This window comes from Leptonotus elevatus, chromosome 10 (assembly GCF_054856555.1).
Source record: "Leptonotus elevatus isolate MCC_2025b chromosome 10, RoL_Lele_1.0, whole genome shotgun sequence".
Classification (NCBI taxonomy): Eukaryota; Metazoa; Chordata; class Actinopteri; order Syngnathiformes; family Syngnathidae; genus Leptonotus; species Leptonotus elevatus.
In genome coordinates, this window is record NC_141248.1 from 22,010,891 (window position 1) to 22,037,533 (window position 26,643).

At 41.1% G+C, this 26,643-nt stretch overlaps 1 protein-coding gene and 1 long non-coding RNA gene across 4 annotated transcripts; one reads left to right on the forward strand and one right to left on the reverse strand.

The window, feature by feature from the left end:
• Positions 1–25,681, forward strand: LOC147167619 (proto-oncogene tyrosine-protein kinase Src-like). Of its 2 annotated transcripts, XM_086086022.1 has the most exons (13): positions 1–544; positions 9,173–9,451; positions 12,071–12,170; positions 13,300–13,317; positions 15,087–15,185; positions 15,262–15,365; positions 19,207–19,356; positions 19,427–19,582; positions 21,056–21,235; positions 21,617–21,693; positions 21,772–21,925; positions 23,155–23,286; positions 23,514–25,681. In XM_086086022.1, exons 2-13 carry the CDS (start codon positions 9,181–9,183, stop codon positions 23,720–23,722), a joined length of 1,650 nt encoding a protein of 549 aa, XP_085942148.1. In that variant the 5' UTR covers positions 1–544; positions 9,173–9,180; the 3' UTR covers positions 23,723–25,681. The 2 variants fall into 2 exon arrangements, with proteins under 2 accessions (XP_085942148.1, XP_085942149.1); XM_086086023.1 differs by lacking the exon at positions 13,300–13,317.
• Positions 11,974–23,178, reverse strand: LOC147167620 (uncharacterized). 2 transcript variants are annotated; one of them, XR_015096215.1, is made up of 5 exons: positions 22,380–23,178; positions 22,230–22,286; positions 19,670–19,777; positions 19,377–19,589; positions 11,974–13,295 (listed from the first exon to the last, which is right to left on the reverse strand). It is a non-coding gene; the product is annotated as an uncharacterized LOC147167620 (long non-coding RNA). The 2 variants fall into 2 exon arrangements; XR_015096214.1 differs by having other exon boundaries at positions 11,978–13,295; positions 19,377–19,574; positions 22,380–23,163.
• Positions 25,682–26,643: the final 962 nt, after the last annotated feature.

Here is a 26,643-nt window from a genome sequence, read left to right on the forward strand (position 1 = left end):
CAACGCCTTCAGCGTGAACCCACGCGGCGTCAGCAAGCTTTACGTGAATACAGGCTCCACGCACGCACGCTGTCCAATGAGCACGCTGCGTCGTGTGTTTTTTTTTTCTTTCTTTCTTTCTTTATTTGTTATCTTCCCTTCGCCTTCCACGGGGCCATGATGTCTGCTCCACAGAACTCCAGTCGGCAGCCTGCCTCCTCCTCCTACCGCGTCGACACACGGACACGCCGCTAGGGCTACTCGCCGTAGTACGTACGTACGTACGTAGTGGAGGAGACAAGCTTTGTCCGCCGGCCCACTGACTTGACAATTGGCGTGTACTGTACCCGCTCCGAGAGAACGAGATGCACCCCCCGCCGTGACCTCCGCTTCCTCTTCTCCTTTTTTTTTTTTTCTCCTCCATCCGATTGTATCGAAATTCGCTCAATGGGATTCACCAGCGTTTCCACAGCAACGTGCACTTATTCGCCAAATGAGGACGAGCGAGAGGGATTATTAACACGTCTCTGATTTGTGTCGGGCTTGATCTCAAGAAAAAAAAAAGGTGAGTGGATTTGTATTATTGCGGCCATTTAATTGTCTTATTTATTTTAAAAAGCGAGCCACTGCGTATTTTCTCCCACGAACGCGGTGAGAGCGCGTCCATTCACTCGGCCGGTTCCATTCAAGCAAGCTGAGGGGCCACAAACGTTTGTTGTCTCGTATCCGACACCCCCCCTTCCGACACAATAAAAGCGACGCGTATCGGGCAAAATATCACGCCTGGGCCGGGCTCCCACGTTTATTTCACGGCGAGGGGAAAAAAAAAGCATAATGTGGGAAACCAAACGAAAAACAAGGCAACAAACATTGGAATTCAAAATGGAGCAGCACCTGTTTCGTCTCATCTGGCCGAATAAGCCCCGGTAGCACTTTCACGCTGTTCTCCCCCACCCCCCCCCCCTATTCATTTAAGCCCGCTTCCCTTCATGTTCTGGAATGCGGTGTCCCTATGTAATATTATTCAGTAGTTTTTTTTTTTTTAAATTCCAATTGCAACCCCCACATCTAGTATGTCATTTTGACAGCTGCTACTCCGGCTGGCAGCTCGCACCCCACCCCTTCTTCACCAACAACTGGCTTGTGTTAGAAATCACTCCCTATACACTACTGTATACAGCCCCCCCCCCCCCCCGTCCTCCTGTCGCCCATTATATCTTGACATGATGATGACTTCAAAAGCAGTATCATTTGTTTATTTATTTCACAATTTTCAGGATATTGTTTTGATTTTCATTCACCGCGACGCAAATGAATGAGCTCGAAAATATGTCGGAAAAGTTCTAGGACTGTTGTCACAAAAGATATACAGCGGCGCCTTGAGATGCGAGGGACTTCAAGATACGAGCAGTTGTGTGGCTTTTTTTTTTTTTTTTTTTTTAGATTGGCAGATAGTAAACAATTCTTCCTTCCCCATAAACGAGGCTTTAAACTGTGCCACTCCTTGTTGAAGTGTACTGTCAAACTAGTTTTACCAAAGTAAAGTCTACCTATAGCTTTCAAGAGGAAGTCAAGCCCAAAATGTTCTTTTATGACTTTATGGTCTATGTGGCATCACTCGTCACTGATATTCTAACTAATATTGCATTTGTGGAATATGAATTAAGCGTAATCCACCCATTGGAAGTACAAGGCAAGATGGCCGAATCGATTTTTAAACATACATTTTTTTATGGGGATATTAAAAAACGTCTTACTTAGGGTTAGGATTCACACATTAAGCATGGAAGAATGTTATATTAATGGAACAGTAAGCCTTAATATTTGATTTCAGTGCTGTTCAAACATGAAACAGACTGCAAATGCAGTGGCTCAGTTATAAGCCTGAATTTGCAGATAAATAAATACATTTTCATACTAATCTTACAGTGTGCATGTACAAGTTTACTGATGAGTATTTTCAAAATTTGAGTAAAAAAAAAAAAAAATCGCAATAATCAATTTATAGATTCGCATCAGGATTAGTCGAAATCGAATCGTGACCTATGAATCGCGATACGAATCGAAATCGCCAGGTACTCGGCAATTCACACCCCGACCTGAGATGGATACAAAAATGGGTGGATTTTTCTGCTTGATTCATAGGAGTATGTAGAACATATAAGATTTATATATATTTTTTTACTTGACTTTTCCCTTAGAGGTAACAAACGACGCAAAATAGCACAGATTGGCTAACGAGTAGCATTGTTGTTATAATAGCTCATGTTGACGACGAGTTAACAATACGCACAGGATTGACGGAAAGCAGGGCCCTACTTTATATAGTCCCCGCTATACGGTATAAACATCCCTATAGCATCGGGATTTTTAGCGTACCTTGTTGGTGAACTGTATAATCAATCGCTGTATGGTGATTATGGAGTAGAGAATGAGTGAATGATTTCGAACACAGCCGCGATAATCCTATGGGAATAAGAATTCAAATGATGATTCAAATCCATTTACATGTGCTTTTTTGGCTGCGATTTGGAAGAGTTCCAGCTCATTTGCATTAAAAGGAAAGCGGATTCGGGGCTAGGCTGTGAATGAGATGGAAGGGTTGTGAGGGGGGGGGGGGGGGCACAACATTGGGCTTTTTACCTTTTGGATAACCTTACGAGTTGCAGGGAGCTAAGTAGTAGTAGTGTTTTTTCCCCCCCTTTTTCGGCTGTTGAATTAACATAGAAGTAAGTGTACAGTACATTTACGGGGGAGAACAGTCGTTAGCCCACTTTAAACTGCCTGTAAGGCATTTTTTTTTCTGTGACGCTGTTCAGAATGGGGGTGCGAAGGTGACCGGGCAATATTCTGTTTTATGGGATGACATTTGTGTTGCCTGGTAAATCCTTCTTTTTTTCCCCCCACATCGTCCATGTCACTTAGTTATAAATGGCACGAACAATGGTTGGGAAAGAGAAAGTCAACCAAGCAATTTTTCCATCTTCAGGGGTATTATTAATTTTCGGATGACATCTGTCTAGTCCTCTTTACAATGTTTGTAAGAGCCCTCTTTTCTTTCTTTTTTTTTTTTTTTTGCCGTGATTTTTTTGTACGAATGGCAACAATAAGGAATGAGACAAGCAAAGTCAACCCAGCATTTTTTTCAACCATCGGAGGTAGTATTGGAGGTGTGGCTGCATTACACCCGAGTAACTTAAGTATTCCGGATTGGCATTCTGTGTAAAAAGGCAACCACACAGAACTGGGGGAGAAAGTCCGCTTTCAAAGGGAGTCTCAGACATGCAACGGGTGGAGCGACACCTGCAAAAAAGGCTGTTAGACCTTCTGTAGAAACGGCATCGGCACGGAATCGGGCAAGGTCCATCCAATTGTTCACCTTCTGAGGTAGTATCAGAGGCCGGGACGACACCTATCGAGTCCCCTTCACACTAGACACGAGCCCCCCCCCCCCCTTTCCACTGTCTGTAAGACTTTTTATGCCTCATTATTTTTTTTTTTAATAAACATTCCATACTTGTTTACTTCTTACCAAGTCTTGTCAAATATTGACACCGCAGTTCACATGCTGTCATTTATTTACAAAGAGTGCGGCACCTCCTCAGTGAACTATCGCTCAACCTCTGACCTCCTTCGTAGAATTAGTAACCATTGCACACAGTCGACACTCGCGGCCAGAGCCAGCGCTCGCAGATGGTCGGAAAGGGAAGTGTTTTTTTAATCAGGCAAATGCCAGCATCCGCTGCCTGTCCAATTCCAATTCTTGACAGGCTGCAAGATAGAACTTTCTAAAAAAAAAAAAAAAAAAGTCCGAAGAATCGGCAGAGAAAATGAGATTGGAAAGCACTTGGTTGCAATGTGCATTGTTTTGGTTTTGGCTCCAAGTAGACCATTCTCTATCTCTCTCTGACTTGTCTGCATCGTTGTAAAGCCGAGTACAGATAACCAGGCCATATTAGAGCATTTTACGTCCCACTTTCGATTCAAAGTCAGCAAAGTCCCGATTTATCGGTTGTTTCTAAAAGGTTATACGGACCGATTATCCTGTAATGTGGGGTGGGTTCATAGTTATTTTTTTCTCCCCATCTGCTCACAAAACAGCCCAGACCGACAATCGTAAATGCTAAATGTATCCGATCTTTACGATCACAAATCATTGTGTGTGTGTGTGTGTGTGTGTGTGTGTGTGTGTGTGTGTGTGTGTGGGTGTGTGTGTGTGTGTGTGTGTGTGTGTGTGTGTGTGTGTGTGGTCAAGATCCACAGACCGATAGCCAGTTAGTTGCATAACTGGTTTTGTTGAGTGGTTTTAGAATGTCTCTCCAAAGTCATTCACCGCTGTAAAAATGACAATTAGAAGAATGTAGCAAGCTAACAGTTAGCCTAGCTTCTTTTACTACTTTTTTATTCTTTTTTTTTTTTGTATTATTTTTGTATTCTGTGTATCATCTTGCCTCTCATAGGTCGGTCTTGGTTCTATGACAGACAGCTGGAAAGCTTGCAATTTCAAAATTGACCTCCAATGCAAACATGCATATGAATGTTTTCATCTTGCGAAGCTAACACCGAAGCCACTCCACGCCGCACACCCCCCTTTTCCTACAACTCTCTCGTTGGACTGAAAACATTGGCAGCCTCAACTTCCTGCGCTCGCTGCAGCAACTGTTACCGTCTGTTGTGACTCATTCACGTTTGTCACGGCCAAATGTTCGCGTCGGGATTATAAATGCTGAACAGGGGGGAGAAACAAGTCCACAGTACCGTTTGTCTTGAAATACGACGGATGGATGATGGTCGGCAGCATGGCGGGCACGGTCAGATGATCCGGATTCCAAATATCCCGCAGAACATCTCTGTGTGGAATTTGCCTCTTCTGTGTCCTTCAACATTCCAGAAACATGTTTCTGAAATTGACTGGTTGCCAGTTCAAAGTGTATTCCACTTCTCTTGCAAAAAAGTTGCGAGTTGGGTTAAACTACATTTTAACTACAGCCCTGACCAGGACAACCAGTATAGAAAGTGGATTAGGGGGTGTCCTAAAAAAATAAATTCTCATAAGAATCCCAATTCTCATTTACAACTATTCAGAATCAATATAAAATGTCCCAAAATGGATTTTATTTAAATTATTTTATACGGTCTAGCCCTTATTTGTGTGTGCCTTTCTTGGGAGCGCTGTTCATGCTGTACACAATTTGGCCACTTAGGGGCAGTGTGGTTCCGTGCGTACTGAAGTTGTAGCCACATTAGAGAATAGAAGAAAAAAGTCACAATCAAGTTTTGCCAATAAAAGCGTTATTTATTTTTTATTTTTTTTGCAGCGTAAGAAGAACAGATGTTATGATGCGTCTCTGTATACATTCCTGAAGTGTTTTTGTATGTATAGCCGTTCTTTTGAGTGATTTAAGTGCTGCGAGTAGCACGCCAATTAGCATTAGCGAGTCAATGGCGCTTTCCATTGTGCATTAACCTTGAGATGGCTACGTTTGGGAAACAAAGCTAAACAAAGTGTGTTTGCATTTAAGTGTTTACCGTGTGTAATTTTCGGCTTGATATTGTAACAATAGTATTGTTAGTTTGAGTTCACGTTGCTTGGGAGACCGATAAGAGTGACGGAACACATTACAGGAAGTGAGGTAGACCGAGCGTGTCCTACGAGCCTAAAATAAAGGCACTTTCCATACAATTCAAAATTTAATAAAGAAGACATTTTAATGCCTCAAAAAAATAGTTTTGAATCAAAAATCGATTCTGAATCTAATCGCAGACCCAAAAATCTGAATGGAATCGTGAGACGGTCAAAAGATTCCCACCCTTAACGGTTATCCATCTCTTTCTGTGCCCAGTGATTGACTGGCAGCCACTTTTCCCATTGCCCCAAAGTCAGCTGGGTTCGACTCCAGCTCATCTGCAAACCTTGATATAGAAAATGGTTGGCTGGCTTTTGATTCTCGGCACATTTCACACATTGCGGTCCATCACTTTCAGCACGACCTGTTATTGTGGCTTGTCGCTGCGGCGTGACTCACTGTTGCACCACAAGGATGCCTTCATCCCCCGGAGCGCGTCAAGACCAAATCTTTGGCGAGTGTTGAATCGAAGCTCTCGCGAACGCACGCCTACACGCCTTCCCCCTTCATCGGCGGGGGTCCCTCCGTATCGTTTGACATACCTGTTATCATTATGATATATTTTAACAAAATAAAAGAAAAAAAGCCCATTGGGGCCCCCAGCTGTAATCCTGCACCTACGCGTTCTTTATCGGGCCACTGGCACTTCCTCCTTTCCTGGTTTGTTAATAGCCTCCTCAGACTGAAAAAAAAACAAAAAAAAAAAACCACACACGTGTTGGAAAAAGGATGTGAGATGCTACCGAGGTTGAGTGTGAGAGCTTCCCAAAGACGAGGGAACAGCTGCTCTCATACGCACACACATCGGTGCGCACACACTGTCTGGAACTGAGAGTGTCTCCATCCACAGGAGGAACAAGGCTGTTCTCATGCGTGTGTGACTGTCTCTGTTTCAGCCCGCCTGAAATAGCTGGTCTCGCAGTGAGTCACCTTCAGCTTCCCAGAGGAAGGGGGGGGGGGGGGGGGGCTCTTGCGGCGCGAACATACACACACACACAAAGTCACAACGTTCCGGGGATGCACTCGTCTTTGTCGATATGACGCTGGCAATTCTCGACTGACTGTAATCGATGCCTTCAACACAAAAGGGGATGGATGTTCCTCCAGGAAGCATTATTCAGACGTTCATCGATTTATATTATTCCCTCCTACCGAGTTCAAAACCGCATGGAAGACGAGCGGAGCACATATGAGAGGGGAGAAATGTTTGTACAGTGATAGAAGTTTAACTCCTTCACTGCCATTGGCGGCTTTTTTTTCACTTTTGTTAACAAGAGTATGAAGACCTAGATTTTTTTTAATTGTGCATTTAGAACAGATGTGCAATTTGTGATCAATCGCGAGTTAACTAGTGAAGTCATGCGATTAATTACGATTAAAAACTTTAATCGCCTGACACCCTGAAGTTTTAATCTTTTCTTTTTTATTAATTCACTGCCATTGACGGCTATAAATGTAAACATATCCTTTGAACTATTTCTATTTAACATTTTCCCCCCATTTTTGCTAACAAGAGTATGAAAACCTAGAATTTTGTTATCGTACATTTAGAATCGATATAAAATGTGTGATTAATCGTGAGTTAACCAGTGAAGTCATGCGATGAATTACAATTTCTCATTTTGATCGCCTGACACCCCGAGTTTCTACTTTAGCTAATGCTAAATGCTATCTTGCCTGACAGTTATGCTATCTTTGTTGACAGTTCAACAGCGCTAAACAAGTCGACGCGCTCACCGTTTTCCAATACAAAAAATGTAATCGCCTGACGCCCCGAGTTTTTTAATGATCCTTTTTTTTTTAAATGAATTTATGGCAGTCTAACATTCCACTCCACCCACTTGGGTGGATGTAATGTCCAATTCAATTGTCACAAGTTGCTGTCCTCTTCTTGGGCATAACAATCTTGCATGATGGCGGCTGTTATAAAACTGACATGAGGAATATAGTATACGGAAAACTGGCAAGCTGTCTGTGCGTGTGGCAGTTACAGATCGGTGCCAAGGAATAACAATCATGCTAGGTAGAGGTAGATGGATTCCACCGTATAGCATAGCCGCTAGCAACTATGTGGGGAAAATGGGCAAGTTGAACTGTATGTATATTAGTATGTTTGTAAGATGCGGTCCTCTGACGGGGCTTAACAGTCATTTCCAATATCGCTTAACCGCTAACATTTAAACGGTATGTAAGAAGCGAGTATGTAGAAAATGAGTGAGCTGTGTATACATCATTCATGTTTGAACATTTAAGGGTTCCCTTCTTTTTTTTTCACACTCCTATTCGCAAATCTATAATGCGTAGCTGGTAAAACCTACGGAAGAGGATGAGGGCCGGTGAAGAAGAAAAAAAAGGGTTGGCAAGGATTCTTACTTTATTCTCAGCATTCTGGCTTTAAAGTCAGAATTCTGTCTTTAAAGTGAGAATTCGGACTTTCTGACCCCCCCCCCCCCCCCCAATTGATAGCTCTACGTCACAAAGTCAGAATACTGAGATTAATGTGATAAAGTCAGAATTCTGAGATTAAAGTGAGAAATCTTACTTTAAATTCACAATTCTGAGATTAAAGTGAGATTTCTAAAATTAAAGTCCGAATCCTGCCAACCACCCAGCCCCCCCCCCCCCTCTCTTCACTGGCCCTCTTCCGTAAACAAAAAGAATGCCAGAAAAACAGAACATACTTAGTTGAGTGGATGCCACCTAGGCCAAACAATTACGGATAAGCAACTTTGCCAGCATAATCAGGCTAAATAAGAAACAAAAGCCAGTCAAAAAAATTCTTGGCAAGCATAATTACAAGCACACAATATAACTGCCATTGTCCTTCCAACCGCAGCACAACTCTCCTTTTGTTTAATGTGCATTGATTCAGTCCAGATTGATTCGACTGACGGCAAACAACCTCGCCCGTCTGCGTGTTGACACTGTCAAGGTGTTCTGGGTGCCGGTTAAATAGTTGGAATTGAACCTGGAGCCGCTCCAAGGATTCTATTTGGGGGGGTCTTTGTCAAAATGTTTGCCTTCACAAGGATGTGACACTAAGGTTTGAACGACATTGTTGATGCGGTGTTAATGTTTGAAGTCTGTTGCTGTCGTTCCCGCCACGTTGAACTGCGGCGTATGCAGTGATGTCACGGCATCGGTGAACTTTATACAGTACGGTCGGCTCATTAGGCATACAGAAACTGAAAGGAGCGTTGACGCCTTGGGAATGATATATTTAGCATGGTACACTTAAATAGTATCGCAAGGTAGGCGCGTATGCAAATACAAGTTAAATGGAGCAGACAATTTAAGACCTTGATGATGATTATTTTTTTTTTTTATCTCCTTCAGATTTATCATTTCCGCACACAAAAAGGAAGCAAGTCACCACGTTAAAGGAAGCGTTTGCTGGTTTTGTTCCGTTTATGTGTAGAAGTAATTCATTGGTAAATTTCTCTGTACCCGAGGAAGAGACAACGTGTTTGAAATGTAGTAAAACCTGAGGCAAAAACCAACATTAAGTGTAACGTAATCGTCCTTACTCGTATCATATCCTCACTCATCACTGGCTCCCACCCCAGGTCTGCACATGGGGGCGGGCAAGAGCAAGCCCAAGGAACCGGGCCAGCGCTCCATGAGCGTGGACGGAACCATCGGCACGGGCTCCGACAGCGGACACTTCCACCACCTGGGCCCCGCCCAGCAGACCCAAACCCCAAACAGGAGCCCCGCGGTGGGCACGGGCCGGCGGGGCTACCAGGGGTACCAGCATGCGCCCACCAACACTCCTGAGATGGCGCTCTTCGGAGGAGTGGACACCACGGGCACTGTCACTTCGCCACAGAGAGGACCTTTGTCGGGTATGTTTTCCACTCGCGTTGCTTAAACTAGACAGAGACTCAATAGAGCAAACATATTGTTCCTTTGGAAGTCATCGTTTTTGGTGGCCTGCAGTGTTTTTTTTTTGCTGCTTGCCCAACAAGAAGCTCAAAATATTGTTACACTTTTGTCTATTGTTGAGCAAAAAAAAGAAAGTGGTCGGACAAATATGTGCAATATGAATTCACATGTACAGTGGAACGTATGGTGTTCCACAGGGTTCAATTATGGGGCCTCTGCTGTTTTCACTGTATCTGCTGCCCCTGGGTTCCAACTTGCAAAACGGCGGTGGTTGTTTTAAAGGAATACTTGACTTATTGAGCTATTTTCATCAGTAAAAAGTTCATATTTTGTCCAGAATTAATTTGATGACTTCATTATTTTTCCTGTACAATTAATACCTTTAAAAACAAAATTTTCCACTTGCTGTCGACTGAAGATGACATCACCTGTGCTGAGGAAGTAGGTAACAATCATGGCTAAGTTTGTTGACCAAACCCAAAAAACAGGTGAGCCATGATTGGTCGTTATCTACTTCTTCAGCACAGGTGATGTCATCATCAATTGACAGCAAATGGAAATATAGTTTTTAAAGGTATTAATTGTACCTTTTTACTGCTGAAAATGGCTCAATAAGTCAAGTATCCCTTTAAAACAACCATTTTGCTCAGTAATGCATGTCTTGAAATTTTGAAGAAGAAAAAAAATATCCCAATTTATTTTTCAATAAAGAAACTGGTGGGGTCCAGACTAGAACCTCCAACAAAGGTTAAGAACCACTGCATTAGAACCTCAAAACACTTAAAGGAGAAGTCAACCTTAAACTTGAAAATAACATGCTATATGTAACCTCACTCGTCTAAACATGACATTCTGATTAACATTACCTTTGTGGAATATGAGTTATGCAGCAAAATCCAGCCATTTTTATCCATCTCAGAGGGCGGCCATTTTGCCACTTGCTGTCGAGTGAAAATGACGTTACAGTTACTCAGCCTCAGGTAACAACCAATCACAGCTCAGCTTCAGATAACAAGTGAGCTGTGATTGGTCATTGCTTGAGTCTTGAGCAACTGTGATGTCATCTTCAGTCTACAGCAACTTGCAAAATGGCCGCCCCGAGATGGATAAAAAAACAGCTTGATTTAGCTGCTTAACTCTATTCCACTAACGCAATATATTAACCAGAATACCATATTTAGACTTCTGGAGCTGCATAGAACATATTATTGTCAAGAAATTTATTTTGGACTGACGTCCCCTTTTAAGACCAAAAATAAATAAATTGCATTTAACTTTGTGTGCTAACTTTTCAAATGTTGTCTCACTTGGCTTTTTGGCAAGATAAAGGGTTGTTAAGAAAAGAAGAATAAAGGAAACAAAAATTCACCTTTTGTACTTTGTTGGCCTATTGTGCTGAATTCTGATCACAAACAAACATCTGAGAAAATGTTTGCGTTTATCCGTGTCAATCTCGAGACAATTTCCCGGACAACAGAAATGTTGAGTCACGTCAACAGTGGAGGAGGAGGAAGTATTTTTCCCTCCTCCTCTCTGACCTTCGGCTGTGAAATAGACTTGAAAGCTCTGACGTTAAAAGGCTGCTCAGTGCTCTGCGGACTCGACATTAAGCCTTATGTGTCTAGACTGGACAGAAGGTTGAACTAATATTGCTCCATCCAGTGAGCAGTCAGCGTATGAAGCGTCCATTTGACGTCTCCTCACAAACGGTGTATTCGTCAGCCTTTTACAGTATGTTAAGATTGCACATCTTTCAAAGGAAGTGGTCAAAAGCTGCTCAAGCGCAGTACACAGAGTTGATCATCAATCAGCCGAATTTCAGCATTTCCTCCTTTTCCAATCAAGGGGAGCAAAAGCCAGATTATTGGATGCTTCTAAAAGATCCTGACCGATTATCCCGTGGTGTTGGGTGTAAAAACAGGGGGGGAATTGGGGTATATATTTCTAGTTGTTTGTTTTGCAGCAATTTGCAATAGAATATAGTTAAGTTTCATCCTTATTGATGCAACATGGCTCTGGCTGGATCTCGTATACTCTGCTGCCACCTGCTGGCCGTTTTTTTGTTGTTGCAATAACTACCATTGCTTTAAGCAACCTCTTTGTCAGAAGCTGCATTAAAGCCTTTTTTATGCTCTAGCATAAAACAACCATTTAAAAAACGTATAAATACGTTTTTGGGAGTGACAGAGAAAGTATTAAAAACATATTTATATGTTATATATGTATGTTTTGGGGTTTGAATGAGTCAAAGACTTGCAATTTGTTAATGATCTCAAGTACACCAATCACCATTTTTTTTCTCGTCATGCGTGGATTTGCTTGTACCCCACTAACGACAGTAGCCTAAGATGTCACAGCTTTGTCCTTCACACGCTATCGGTCACCTGCAGTCTGCATGTCGATATTTCTCATCAAGCCATGACAAATTGTTCAATCTCCACATAGAGCGTATGTAAAATAACGATGGATTTATGCCACGGTAGAATTAATGACCTGACGAGTGGTTTAATATTCACGAACAGTAGTTGTTTTTAACCATCTTGTTCCCTAAACACAAATTGGCGCGCGCTCTCTTGCAGGAGGTGTCACTACATTTGTGGCGCTGTATGATTATGAGTCACGGACAGCATCTGATCTGACCTTTCGGAAAGGCGACAGGCTGCAGATTGTCAACAACACGTAAGAACCCACAGTCGACCTTGTGTGTTTTATTTATTTCCTACTCCCTTCTTAATGTCAACAGATTTGGAATGTAGGTTAGCACGAGCGCATTTAAGTAAACGCACGAAAACAAGTGTAAATGTTGATGGATGCCCACAATTCGGTACGCCTCCATCCGGTGAGTTTCAATACAATTGTATGAATAACAATCAAAACTTTCATTTCTATTACAATACAGTGGTGTCTTGAGATATAAGTAACCCAAATAGTTTGTTTTTCAAAAGATCGAGAATTATACTTATTACAACGCTTGCCTGAGGAAAGTTGTCTTAGCTTAATGCTAACAAACAAGACAGAACTTAATAGACGTGCTAACTATTAGCATGCATGTGGTGGTGTTATATTGTAGGCAGACAATTAAACTACTTTTGAAGAAAAAAAATCGATATTTATCCTATGCAAAAAATATATGTATTACCGTTGCTTACTGAGGCACTTGTAGTAGGAGCATTTTTTACTTTCAGTTCATGTTACTATGTGTTTTTATAAAGTACAATCTTATTACAAATGTTATTTTATTTAAAAAAGAAAAAAAATCCCCAAATTTTGTTGGGTTTTTGGGAAGGATATAGCATATTGATGGCATTTCCATTTCAATGGGGAAATACGATTTATGAGTGTTAAGTGAAACTCACATTTTCTAGACACCGCCCTGACAGTAGCAATCAAAGCAGAGGCCATTTAAGGATTATTTTTTTTTGTTCCTCTAATGGCTTCCTTTCATAGCTTCCTGTCATGATTTTTTTTTTCTGTTCTTTATCTGCTGTTTGGGACGACATAATTGGGCTGAACAAAGATGAATCTATAATACTCGATGTGTGTAAATAAAACATCAAATGCATGGACAAATCCAAAGGATCGTCGATTGGAAAATATACACGAGGACGCTCCCCGGGTCTTCTGTACTGAAATGATGTAACGTAGTATGTCGGCCCCGCTGTGTCGTCCCACCGCGTGTTCTCCGCCTCCGCTGTCTGTCTGAGTGCTGCTCGCCTTGCTGTGTTTTGATGTGTCTGCTGTGTCTGTTATCTCTCCCTCTCTCTCTCTCCCTATCTCGCTCTCTCACGCCTCATGGTCTCTCTCCTAGGAAAAAGTACAGCTTCAGGTCAGTAATCCTCACTGCAATAAAAAGACAAATCCTTTGCAACCCTTTTTATCCGCACTAATGCTGATCCATACTGTAATGTTTGTATAGAGATGATGGGCATGATAAATACATGTGGAACAGATAGTTGGTAATTAAATGGAATGAGGTTCCCCATGCTGGCTAAAGTGTGTCAATGCATCTGTAATCTCTCAATCATTCGGTACCCCAAATATTGCAGTACTGTGCAATAAAACTGATTGTAAATAATTGGAGTGAGGTTCCGAAGTTAGCATATCACTATAAAGCATTTGTTAGTACGTTCATGGAGTGAGGTTCCCCAGGGCTGGCAAAGGTCCCAATTATCGCAATACTGATCTATAAAACTGATGGTAAGTAATTGGAGTGGCGTTCCTGAGGCTGGCAAAGTTAGCACCTCATCAAAATATTTGTTAGTACGTTAATGGAGCGAGGTTCCCACTGCTGGCTAAAGTGTGTCAATGCATCTGTAATCTCTCAATCATTCGGTACCCCAAATATTGCAGTACTGTGCAATAAAACTGATTGTAAATAATTGGAGTGAGGTTCCGAAGTTAGCATATCACTATAAAGCATTTGTTAGTACGTTCATGGAGTGAGGTTCCCCAGGGCTGGCAAAGGTCCCAATTATCGCAATACTGATCTATAAAACTGATGGTAAGTAATTGGAGTGGCGTTCCTGAGGCTGGCAAAGTTAGCACCTCATCAAAATATTTGTTAGTACGTTAATGGAGCGAGGTTCCCACTGCTGGCAAAGTATGTCAATGCATCTGAAATCTATCAATCATTCGGTACCACTGGACGACCAATCCCCTAAATATTGCAGTACTGAACAATAACACAGATTGTAAATAATTGGAGTGGGGTTCCAAAGTTAGCACATTATTGTATATTTTATACCATTACATGACTAGTGCCCCTAATATCGCAGTACTACTGTCTACTGTATATCACTATAAAATATTAGTTTGTACGTTAATGAAGTGAGGTTCCCCATGCTGGCAAAGTTAGCGCTTCAACATCTGTATTTGGTAAATTTCTGTATGTTGTAGACCACTACATGACCAATTCTCCAATTCTATATGCGAACATATTTGTTGGTAAATGGAGTGAAGTTCCCAAGGCTGACATAAGTTAGCACGTCAATATATCTGCATTCCCACCATTTCTCCAGTACTACTGCACGATTGAGGTCCTAATTTATCGCAGTACTGAACTATAAAACTTTTTGTAAGTACTATATATGGAGTGTGGTTCCTCAGGCTGGAAAAGTAAGCGTGCCGATATTTTCTTACTTCTATAATCTTATTTTTGAATTTGCAATACAATTCTTTATTTTTGTTCTGCTACAAAAAGGACATGTATTTGGATGCCCATCCGCCACATCCCTAACATGCAATTAAGTGTCTAATAACTAGTTGCCGTTAATAAACTGCTTTTCCTCACATCACCCTGTGCACCGTTGTGAGTGGGTCAGCCAGCATGTGCTAAGCAGCATCCTTCCTTCGTCAGGCAACCCTTTTCTGCTATGAGACAAGGTGACACAGGGTCAAGCTGACTCTAATTAAAAAAAAAAAAAAAATCTATATCGCTAAATCCGGACAGCTTGTTCTGTGTCCTGTCTGTGCAACTGACCTTTGTAGCCACTCAAAAGTTATTAAACCCACACTAAATGTCATGAAATTAGGAGGCACTTGTGAGTTTTCCATTAATTCTTGTTTTATGTTCTTTGTCTGTGGTTGCCATGACAGAGAAGGGGACTGGTGGTTGGCTCGCTCACTGACGACCGGAGAGAGCGGTTACATCCCCAGCAACTACGTGGCGCCGTCGGACTCCATCCAAGCGGAAGAGTACGTCACACGAAATATACGGTACTGTTTGGAAGCAAACTCAACTATTTTTTTTTCTGTGGCCCACTTTTGGCAGGTGGTATTTTGGGAAGATCACTCGGCGAGACTCGGAAAGGATCCTTTTGAATTTACAGAACAGACGAGGAACCTTCCTGGTGAGGGAGAGCGAGACGACGAAAGGTGAGACAAAAATGTTGTCTTTCCACTTACTATTGCGCCTGTGATTTCAGACTCATTAGAGTGTTTTAATCTGAACTTAATTTTATAATAGGGAGAACAATGTGTGGCTATATGGAGGACCAAAACTGCCAAAATAAAAAAATGAATAAAAGTGAAAATAAAAACAGATATAAAAAAATTTAATACAAAAATAAATATAAATGGAAACAAAAACAATAAAAAAAAAATATCCATAAATAATCAAATAAAAGTAAAAATAAAAAATGAGATTAAAAAAACGACAAATAAAAATAAAAAATGAGATTAAAAAAAAACTAAAACTAAATATAAAAATAAATGTGGAAATAAATACAAAAATAAATATATAAATTGAATTAAATATCAATAAACGCTCTGCTCTCACATTTATTTATTTCATGCTGCAGACGCTCTGTCAAGGACAAAATGTTATTCAAATGAGGGGGCGGTCCTAAGCGTGTCTTGGGTTGGACTCCGCCGTTGCAAACTGCCTTTCAATGGTCGAGTGAGCGGGTCTGCGAACAAGTCTCGCTGGCTTGCATGGAGAGCTCCAGCAATGGACGACTATCTTGTCCACTGTCCCCCACGACTTGTCGAGCAACTCAAACCAAACAAAGTTTTGTATTTCATTTTTGAATTATATTTTTTATATCAGTTTTTTTTCTTCACTTTTATTCATTTTTAATTTTGGCAGTTTTGGTCCTCCATATGGTTAACCTAACCTCCACCAAGGCTACAACCTAAATTTAAAATAAAGGCCGATATGCTGTTCCAGCTATTACAAACTTGTCTAACCCTCCTTCTTGCATTTGAAGTTAAAATGACATCAATTTAGCTTTACATGAGAGTTTTGTCTCATATCGCCCGAAAAACATGACATTTCAAGAATGCGGTTAATGTGCCTGTATATAGGAGCCCGTGAACGGTCGTAATCAAGTGGAAAGAAAGGTCATTCAAGTGACAGATGCCCTTTCGCGTTGGTATTAATCACTTCCACACATCTTTCATTGATTGGTCGTTTGCCACATCTGAACACATTGTAACTGCAGGTTGTTAAAGTAACATTTAATGGACTGTTCAGGCGACAGCAGGCGGTACTGTGGAAATTGAGGAATGGAAATGTTATAATGAAATATGTGGGGAAGCATCAGTACATTTGAACTCGGTTGTAAAATGTGTGTGAAAGCCTCGGCGGTACAGTTTATCTGGAAAATGCTCACAGTGCTTCACTTTTCCTGCATTTTTTAATAATTCGATTTAATCGTCATTTTAACTCATTTGCTCCCAAACACGTATAAATACATTCTATTTTAGAGATTGTAAGTAACCCTAAGACATATTTGTACGTTTTTCTTATGCTAGAGCATACAGAAGGCTTTGATGCAGCCTCAACTGCAGAGAATGGTTCAAGAAATGGTATTATTATTATTATTATTATTATTACACAAACGGCCATCAGGTGACAAAAGAGATCAACCAAGGCCATGTTGAAAAAAGCTCATTTACCCACAATTCTAAATAGATTTGTGAATGATGATAAAACTTAGCTATATTCTAATGCTAATTGTTGCAAAACGGAAACAGATAGAAAAATACAGTTTTTTCCTGAAGAGACTAATATTTATTTTGGTAGATACCATGTTTTCTAGCAATAGAACACAATATTTTGTGGGCCTGGCAAAATCAGTCAAAATCCAGTAAAACAGCCGGAGAGTGAAGGAGGTTTGCTTCCGTAAAAATGGCTGGGAGTGAATGAGTTAAAAATCGAATCGTTGAAAATTTGCTAAATCGTGAAATCCAGTTTTGTCTTCTGGATTATTAAAAGCCGTCGTTTTTATGTTCTGTGACATCCAAATGTTATTATGAGTTGTAATTTTGGCCGAATGCTGGATGGGTGGTTTACGAGACATGCTAACAATAGCTACCAACTACTTAATGGTGGCATTCAAGCACAAACTATGAATGTTGAGTTTGTGAAAACTAATTTAGAATCAGTATACATTATTGTTTTTGAATAAATTAAATCTTTAAATAAATGTTTGTTGGATTTATTAGATTAAAATTATCCTGAATAACTGAAAACAATTTATTTATTTTTAGGCCATATCACATTTCAGCTTTATTCCAAAATAGACATGATTTTTTTTTTTTAAGTGGAAAGTTAGGCCAATCAAATAAAAGACATAAAAGAAACTAAGAAATAAATGTTAAGCTTCATAACAAACGCAGTATATTAGTTTTTAAATGTTCTTAATATATTTGAAAAAAAAGACATTGTCACAGAAAAAGTGAAGCTCAGTGAATAGAGTGTTGTTGCTAATGACAACCACTGTCTGTACAATTCCCACGTTCAAACCTCAACTTCCCCTTCAGCCCCTGCTGGACATAAAAATAACGAGAAAGTAGGAAGTGATGCTGTCTTGCCGTCCCTGGTGGACTCGTATGTGCGTCGCAGTGGATGCAAAGCGATCGAGCTGTTCGGCGAGCCAATTTGTACGAGATGCGAGCTCGTATGACGTCAATTGGAGGCGCTCGTCCGGACCCGCGTGCCTTTGTTCTTCCCGTCATACCCGTTCTGTCCCTGCGACATACAGCTGTGGCATACGGGGGGGGGGGGGTTGAAGGAAGTGCGTGTGGCGAGTTAGAGAGGGGGAGAATAGATAGGGGTGAATCACAGTGTCAGAAGTAGGTCAGCCTACGAGGGTGCTGCAATTCCCTCCCGGCTACAAGCCCCAGTTCACCACCAGAGCGAAAAGATGAGGCTGAAGGGGTAGGATGACATATACAATAAAGGAAGGATGGAGGGAGTCTCATTAGATGTCAAATGTGATTCCCATGGTGACAAATGTGTCGTATTGTGTGTGAATAAAGTCAGACTGAGGAAGATGCATGACTCATCTCAAAAAGGTGGCGTCATTGTTTTTATCAACTGCTGCGATGAGAGCAATGTTGGGAGTAGAAGAGGGGGGGGCGGGGGTGGGGGGAGTCGTCGCTTTAGTAACATTTTGTGACGTTTTGTGTTAAAGGGGAAGTTTTTTTTCAATTTTTCAAATTGTAAAATACAACTTGACCCCAGTCTCCACAAAGATATGCATTATTATTAAAATGATTGCTGATCAAATTTAGCATGTCTGCTGCATTACATTCCCCCAGTGCAGGCTTTCCAAGAAAGGGGCGGTTCATTAATCACGCACTAAAATAATTAATGGCGTTAAAGGGACTTTAACTCAAAATTAACGCACTAGTTTTGACACGAGTTTTAATATAATCCCTATGACATACTTAAATCAAAATTCCCCAAGGAATTTATTTTTTACATTTTACACACCCAGAAATATGTTTGTTTTCCGAGCCACACGTTTACCTCATCCTATATTGCTGGACCAATGGCAAGTCCGGTTTTAGTTACCATGACGACCAGGGCCTGAACATTGGACAAGAGCGGCTTCTACTTATGTGAGCAGAGTCCAGCGTCTGGCGGCATCAACATCCAGGAGGAAGAACCCAAAACAACCCTTTGTTTTGGGAACAGGCCGACAACAATTCAGTCAACCTTGAGAGTCTCACTTGAGCTCTCGATGGGCCAAATTAGCCATCGGTTCTTCAACAGAGTCTAGTGACATCCAACTAAATCACAGAGTGAAGCGCATCAACAGACAAATGGCACGAGCACATTCTTCGGGCGCCTATAGTGGCCAGCGGGGATTCGGCCCACCACAGCTGTTAGGAAAAACGCCACGCAGCAGCTGTCCCAGACGCCTGACATGTTTTTTTTTTTGTTCCACCTCTTCTCTATACATTTTTTTCCCCCACCCCCCTTTAGGAGCTTACTGCCTTTCGGTGCTGGATTATGACAACACCAAAGGCCTGAATGTGAAACATTACAAAATCAGGAAGCTGGATAGCGGCGGCTTCTACATCACGTCCCGCACGCAGTTCACCAGCCTGCAGCAGCTCGTCTTCCATTATCGCAGTGAGTACGCAGACACTTACCTGATTAAAAAAAATCTCCGAAGACCTCCCTGACGTCGCTCGTCTTACAGAGCACTCTGATGGGCTGTGCCACGCCCTGACCGACGTGTGCCCCGTGGCCAAACCTCAGACCCAGGGACTGGCACGAGATGCCTGGGAGATCCCTCGAGAGTCCCTCCGTCTTGACCTTAAACTCGGCCAGGGCTGCTTCGGAGAGGTCTGGATGGGTAAGAACTGCACTGCATCATTTTATTTATTTTTTTTAATTACGTCCACACCTCAGGTCATTGAATACTAAGTAGAACATGGCTCACCTGTTTTCTGGCTTCAGTCATGTGACATTCCCAATGCCAGCCTGAGAGCACTTTGACGTCAATTCCAGTCGACAGCACAAGACGGTAGAGTGTCAAAATGGCTGCACTCTAAAATAGATGAAAATGGGTGGATTAATCTGCTTAATTCTTATTTCACACATAATAATCAGGATACTGTGGGAGCAACGGAAAAAAAAAATAATAATCACCTGACTTCCACTTACAAGTATGAATTGAGGCAATCGAACGCTTGTTTTTTCCAATCATGTTTTACTTGTTTTCAGAAAATATTGAAAAATGACTTGAGCATTTTTGCTTTTAGGCTAACAGTCTGTCTCCTCTAACATTTACCTTCGGGGTGGGGTGACATTAATCCTGACGAAAGGTTCGACAATCTACAGCAGTGGTCTGCAACCTGCGGCTCTGGAGCCACATGTGGCTCTTTAGTCCCTCTCCTGTGGCTCCTTGTGGATCTCTCTTTAAAATATATATATATTCTTTTTAAGTAGAAATTATTATTATTTTTACATATTTATTTATATTTTTTAGATAACAATATTTTAATGAATTAATGATTTAATTAAAAAAATATCAGTTCAAATATTTAAGTTGCTAGAAAAAGAGAACAAAAAGGTAGGATAGAAAGTTTAAAAAATGACATTCAGATGTCCAAAACGTGGCCATAAAATGTTCAAGAAATTGCCAAAAATGTCAGAGAATTGATTTTAAAAAGGCAGAAAAGAAAATATTCGAAAACGAACCGCAAAATCTCTAAAAACAAAAGAAGGCAGAAAATTACCATAGAATGCCTTTGGAATTGCCCCCCAAAAAATCAGAAAATGTATTTAAAAGAAAACCAAAAGGCGTTCAAAAAGTAACTATAAATTGTCCAAAAACAAAAGAAGAAATCCCCCAAATTACCATAAAATTGCCCAAAATTTCAGAACATTTATAGCAAAAAAAAGCAGAAAAAAATATTTTAAAATAGATGTAAAATGTCCCAAAAATGGAGAGGCACAAAATAACTGTAATATGTCCATAAAATTGTCAAAAATTTGACAGAAAGGCAGATAGGTCTAAAAATGTATATTAAAAAAAAAAATGAAGTATGAAAAGTAAAAAAGTAAAGCAAGACGAAAGGTAGAAGAAAATGAATTTCTACGTACTGGATACTGCATTGTTTTCCCCCCATTATGGTGCAGCTATAATTAGCTCTTGGGCTATATTACATTAACTAACATCAGAATCTTGAAATGTTTTGCGGCTCAAGACACATTTTTGTTATTTATTTGGCCTAAAATGGCTCTTTTGACAGGAAAGGTTGCTGACCCCTGCTCTACAGGATTGATGGTTGTATGTGTGTGTGTGTGTGTTTTTGTTGGTCAGGCACGTGGAACGGTACGACGCGGGTGGCCATCAAGACCCTAAAGCCGGGCACCATGTCACCAGAGGCCTTTCTGCAGGAAGCGCAGGTCATGAAGAAACTCAGGCATGAGAAGCTGGTGCAGCTCTACGCCGTGGTGTCCGAGGAACCCATCTACATCGTCACCGAGTACATGAGCCAAGGTGGTTTATTATTTTTTAATGGCTTCCTGAGTGCCCTCTGATTGGCTGGAGACCAAAATCAGCTAGGATAGGCGACAGCTAACCCAAGTTGACCCTAATGAGGAAAAGTGCAAGATAAAATGGATGCAAGATTTGGCCATTTCATTAGGTACCCTTTCATAATTGAAATGAGTGCTGTATAAAATAATGTTTAGCTATTTTTTGGGGGGTGTTTGCACTGGTGTAGAACCTGCTGTGAGCTGTTCCTAATATTTTGACTCTCTCCTAAAGAGGGTAATAAAAATTGGATTGGGTGCGTCTAATCGAGTGGGCCAATGAGGTAGAGACCTTCAACTAATTGTCTAACCCTTTTTAAATGATGTTTTGCCTCGCCCCCCGCAGGCAGCCTACTGGACTTCCTGAAAGGAGAAGCAGGCAAAATGCTTCGACTGCCTCAGCTGGTGGACATGGCAGCTCAGGTTGGGCCTCTACCGCGCCGCATCCCATAATTCCACTGTAACACCAAAACGAGCACATTACTTCTGTTTGGCCTCCAGATCGCGGCGGGGATGGCGTACGTAGAGAGGATGAACTACGTGCACAGAGACCTACGTGCCGCCAACATCCTGGTGGGAGACAACCTGGTGTGCAAGGTGGCCGACTTTGGCCTGGCCAGACTCATCGAAGACAACGAGTACACTGCCAGACAGGGTGCGTCTTGAGTTTAGGGTTCTCCATAGTGCACGTTTTTCATTTATGTGCAAATTCATGTCTATTTTAATAGACAAAATATTATTTTCTTACTGTTGAAAATGGCTCAATGTGTCAAGTATCCCTTTAAATAAATATTATCTATATCTCTTTATCATATGTATTTTGTCTTTGGTAACTATTAGGGTCTTTGGACTTACTGGCCTAACCTGGGATCTCTGATATTTTATTATGACATGTGGAAATGAAAAAAAATATGTCTTTGTATCTTAGAATTTTAAGGAAAGGTTTAAGTCAGGGCTACTTGGCTGTTCCTGCGTGTTTCGGCCTCTTCGGGGCAGTGTTGTGCTGTCTGTACACACTTAGAATGAGAACAGAATAAATTGAATTAAATTCTAGTAATAAAATACAACTCGTTTTGATTGAGAAGATTTTAGTAGTAGTGTTATCTTACCTGTGTGAATATTCCTTATTTGAAAGATTAGCACTCCCGAAGTCAATGCTAATTTATCGTTAGCATTTTTTGACAGGATCCACTTTGCGCTTTAGCATGAGCGAAATATTTAAATATACAACGTGTGTAATTATTTTTGTTCTGTGTTTAGTTTTACAGTAAACTGTAACTAAAGTACCATTAAACGGCTTAAAGCACACTCAGGGACGACAGAATCTCATACGCTACACAGCTTGCTAGCAAGAAACATGGTGCATTCAGGGTACTTTCACAACGTCGGGAATTTCTAAACGCAGCGCGCCGTTCCGGACATTAATCATAACGTTTTAAAGATCGAGAGAAGCCAAAATCGAGATTTAATTTCAAATAATGGTCCAGCCCTAGTCAGAAGCACGTTTCCTTCATTAATTTATCAGATTAACATCCCAAATTTGTCATAAAACGGGTTGAAAAGCAACGAGTCTTTTCTTTTGGTAAAACGTACTACAAATGAAATGTGTCCGCACAGTCTTACAGCCATCCATCCCATAAACTTGAATAATGTTGGCACGTCTCAGTGCCACCCCCGTATTAATCATTGTAATGCTTGTAAAAAAAAAAAAAAATGCCTTGAACAGTCATTGTCGCTTTCCCAGCAGTTTCTGTGTGAAACTCTTCTAAGTGCTTTTAATAATCAAGATCATAGACGTCAAATATTGACTTTTAGAATTTACAGCTAACAAATGTTTTTTCCTGGCTAAACGTCTTTCTTTCCCCTTCCCCTATAATTCATCAGGAGCCAAGTTCCCCATTAAGTGGACGGCGCCCGAGGCGGCTCTTTACGGCCGTTTCACCATCAAGTCGGACGTGTGGTCCTTCGGCGTGCTGCTTACGGAGCTGGCCACCAAAGGCCGAGTCCCTTATCCAGGTAAAGTACTCGGTGTGACGGGAGGATTGCGACCCCGCGTGGACAAAAATAACACTGCACCTCACATATAATACAGCATTTGTTATCTGAATAAAGCTTCAAAATACATAAATAAACAAATACATGGTCGCTACTTGAATTTACTTCCTTGACACCTATATAGACAGGGCTTTGTCTCAATGTCACGGCTGAAGCTGATGACTACCTGTTGTTTCCCCCTTTTGCAGGCATGGTGAACCGCGAGGTCCTGGACCAGGTGGAGCGCGGCTACCGAATGCCGTGCCCGTCCGAGTGTCCCGGCTCCCTGCACGAGCTCATGCTCTCCTGCTGGCGGAAGGACCCGGAAGAGAGGCCCACCTTTGAATACCTGCAGGGCTTTCTGGAGGACTACTTCACCTCCACGGAACCCCAATACCAGCCTGGGGAGAACCTATAGAACCACACACGCATTCACACACACACACTGCCACACACATACACACACACACACAAAAAAAAAACATACAATCTGCACTAAACCACCTCAGAGGAAAACGGAATCCTGTGAGGAAGCCTCGGTGCCATCATGGACCCGGAGAAGCTTCTTTCGGAACTTTCTGGAGACTTGCAAGCTTGTTCAGGACGCAATCAGGCTTTGAGGAGCGAGGCACGAGACTGACGCGAAAGGGTCTAAACACTGCGTCAAAGGGGAGGGAAGGTCGATTGAAACAGTGAAACCGTCTTACGGTACTTTTTCCCGTCCGCAAAAAGGCAAGGGTGCCAAAAGCTCAGTTTACACAAGCAACGTTTGTCCAGAATGAGGTGAGGATTGGGAAAGACTCGACACGGTAATTTTGCTATCCGAGCCATAAATAACTAGGGTGGAAAAAATTTCCAGCAAATTTCCATGGGAAGTAAATTTGGAAATTGGGAAGTTTCTTTATGGGAATTGAGGGTAATTTCATGAATCACATTCAACTAAGTATAAATATAAAAAATAAATCTGTCATGAGCAGACAACCATGCAAAACGGATAGCTCTCCTTGCCCACATGCAAGGGCATCACAGTTGCTGAAATTAGTTTGAGCGGTGACGTATCGCAAAAGCAAAGCAAAAAAAATAAATAAAAAATCAACTAAATGATTGCTCATAACTGGATAAAGCCAACCTTCAATTTTGTAAATTCCTTGTTTAGTCCCACAAATTCTTGTTAAATTTCCATGGAAGTTTTCAACTTAAAAAAAATTCCCAGCATTTTCAAGAGGTCCAGAAAACACTTTTCCCATCATGTTGTTTCAAATGCAATTGTCATCTAATAATGTGATGGCGGGACAATTTTCTGAGCAGATCTCCAGTCACGGCTCGGATGAGCCATTTTGTGAGCCATCCCCGACCATTTTGCGCGATCTCTGCGTGAAAGTGATCCCTCCCCCGTCCGTCTCCTCTCACTGCCTCCTATCAGTGTCTCTCCAGTTTTTAACGAAGTGCTGCTGCTGCTGCTTCTTCTTCTTCGAACTTCTTCACGTTTACATGGAAACGATCTCCATTTATTTCCCAGTGGCAATCATGATAATCAGCAGGCGTGCATGTTTGTCAGGTTCTGTTCAAATCGGGTCAAAATGAGCGACAATAGGAAGCATTTGAGTCCTGGTCGTGCGTGCGGTCGGTCCACTGTTATCACGATCGCTGTTCTAGTGCAGTTTCACTCGGATCAGGTTCAACTTTGGTGTTTGTTATGTTTGCTCGAGGTCTCGACATCGTGGGCCCTTTCTTCACTTTTGTTGACACGTTTCTGCATAAAAGACAACTCCATTGCCGTCTGTTTTATTATGAAAGGGAGCTTTCAAAATAAAGCCCCAGTTGTTAGCTCCCCGTTCCAAGTTTGCAGAGAAAATATGCAAGCAGCAGGACCCGACGTGTTAACAGGAAATCAGGTTGTTCTTTTTAAAATAAAATAAAAAAGTGCTCATGTGTTGATTTGGAAAGCATGTGTTTTGTGCTGCGCTTGTAATTCTGCTGAACATCCACCACGCCATGTTTACGTGGATGCCATCGACACAATGAACAAGGACATTTTTTTTTTTGTGTGTGTACTGTATATCTCATCCACTGTAGTCGCACTGTACATAGTGTAGAGCTCCAAGGGTTGTTTTTGTATCATAATGGCAGATACGTATTTATGTTGGCTGTCACTCACTGCATTTTTTTTTTAAATGAGTAGGTAGGATCAGTTTAGGTTGCTGCAGCAATAAGAGTCCACATACAAACGGGCCCAGTGTCCTACATGGATATAAAAAGTATACACATCCCTGTTCAAAAGGTTTTTGTGGTATGCAGTGTTTAAAAAAAAAATATATATATATATATATATTTTTTTTTTAATGAATCCACTATTTGTAACCTATAACCTGTAAGAGAGATTATGTGATGCACAAGTTTCACCTCATATTCAATTTATGTCTCCCAATTAACATGAGTTTGAACATGGCCACGAATTCCCAAAACAGCCACATCCCCAGTTGTGAGGGTGTGCACACTTATGCAACCACACGACTTCAGTTGTAACCAGATTTGATTGTTCCATTGAAATTGTACAGGTTATAGGTCACATTAATGGTGGCGAAGGTTTTGAAATGATTCATCTTGGTCTTATTTCTATCGAAACTCAAAGACCTGCCATTTGAAGAGGGGTGTGTAGACTTTTTACAATACTGTATACCAGGGGTGGGGAACCAACCTTTGAAACATCCTGTTTATTATTCAAACTTAAACATGTATTTATTTATATATTTTATATGAATTTCATGAATTACAGTAGTTTACAATTAATAAAAAAATGAACGGCTATTATTCAACAACAAAAAAGTTACATTAGCTATTTTAATTAATAACAGTCAGAATATATACATACAATGTAGGCAGAACATGACAAAAAAAAAAAACTGATCAATTTTGTTGGTTGCCCACCCCTGGTGGAATTTGTAACTCCACAAGTGTTTGTACAATGACAACATTTTGAAATAATGAGGTCCAAAATGTAAATAGTATTGTCAATGACTGTGACTATCAAGTAATTACTGTATTCCTTTATTATGACTGAGGTTTTCTTTTGTTTTTTTTCTACAAAATGTGATCCCAGGAAGTTTTAATGAGATTCTACAGATTTTTTTGTAACCACGTAAGCAGCAAAAATTGGGCTTGACGTATATTTCCGAAATGAACAACAGTGTTCCTGTTTTTTATTTTTTAGTGTTTGTTGTGACTCACTGGAGGGGGGAAACAAAGAGGATGCGTGAATAAAGCCAAGGTCAAATTGGAAAACCTGCGCCATGATTTCAAACATGTCTCAGTGTTTTGATTACTTTTAAGGTTTACTTT

Excerpts from the sequence above, each read along its gene's own strand:
- LOC147167619 (XM_086086022.1), top strand. The coding sequence starts at position 9,181 with ATGGGGGCGGGCAAGAGCAAGCCCAAGGAACCGGGCCAGCGCTCCATG. Across the intron at positions 15,366-19,206 it reads GGAGAGCGAGACGACGAAAG|GAGCTTACTGCCTTTCGGTG; the intron begins GTGAGACAAAAA and ends ACCCCCCTTTAG. Across the intron at positions 21,236-21,616 it reads CACCGAGTACATGAGCCAAG|GCAGCCTACTGGACTTCCTG; the intron begins GTGGTTTATTAT and ends CGCCCCCCGCAG.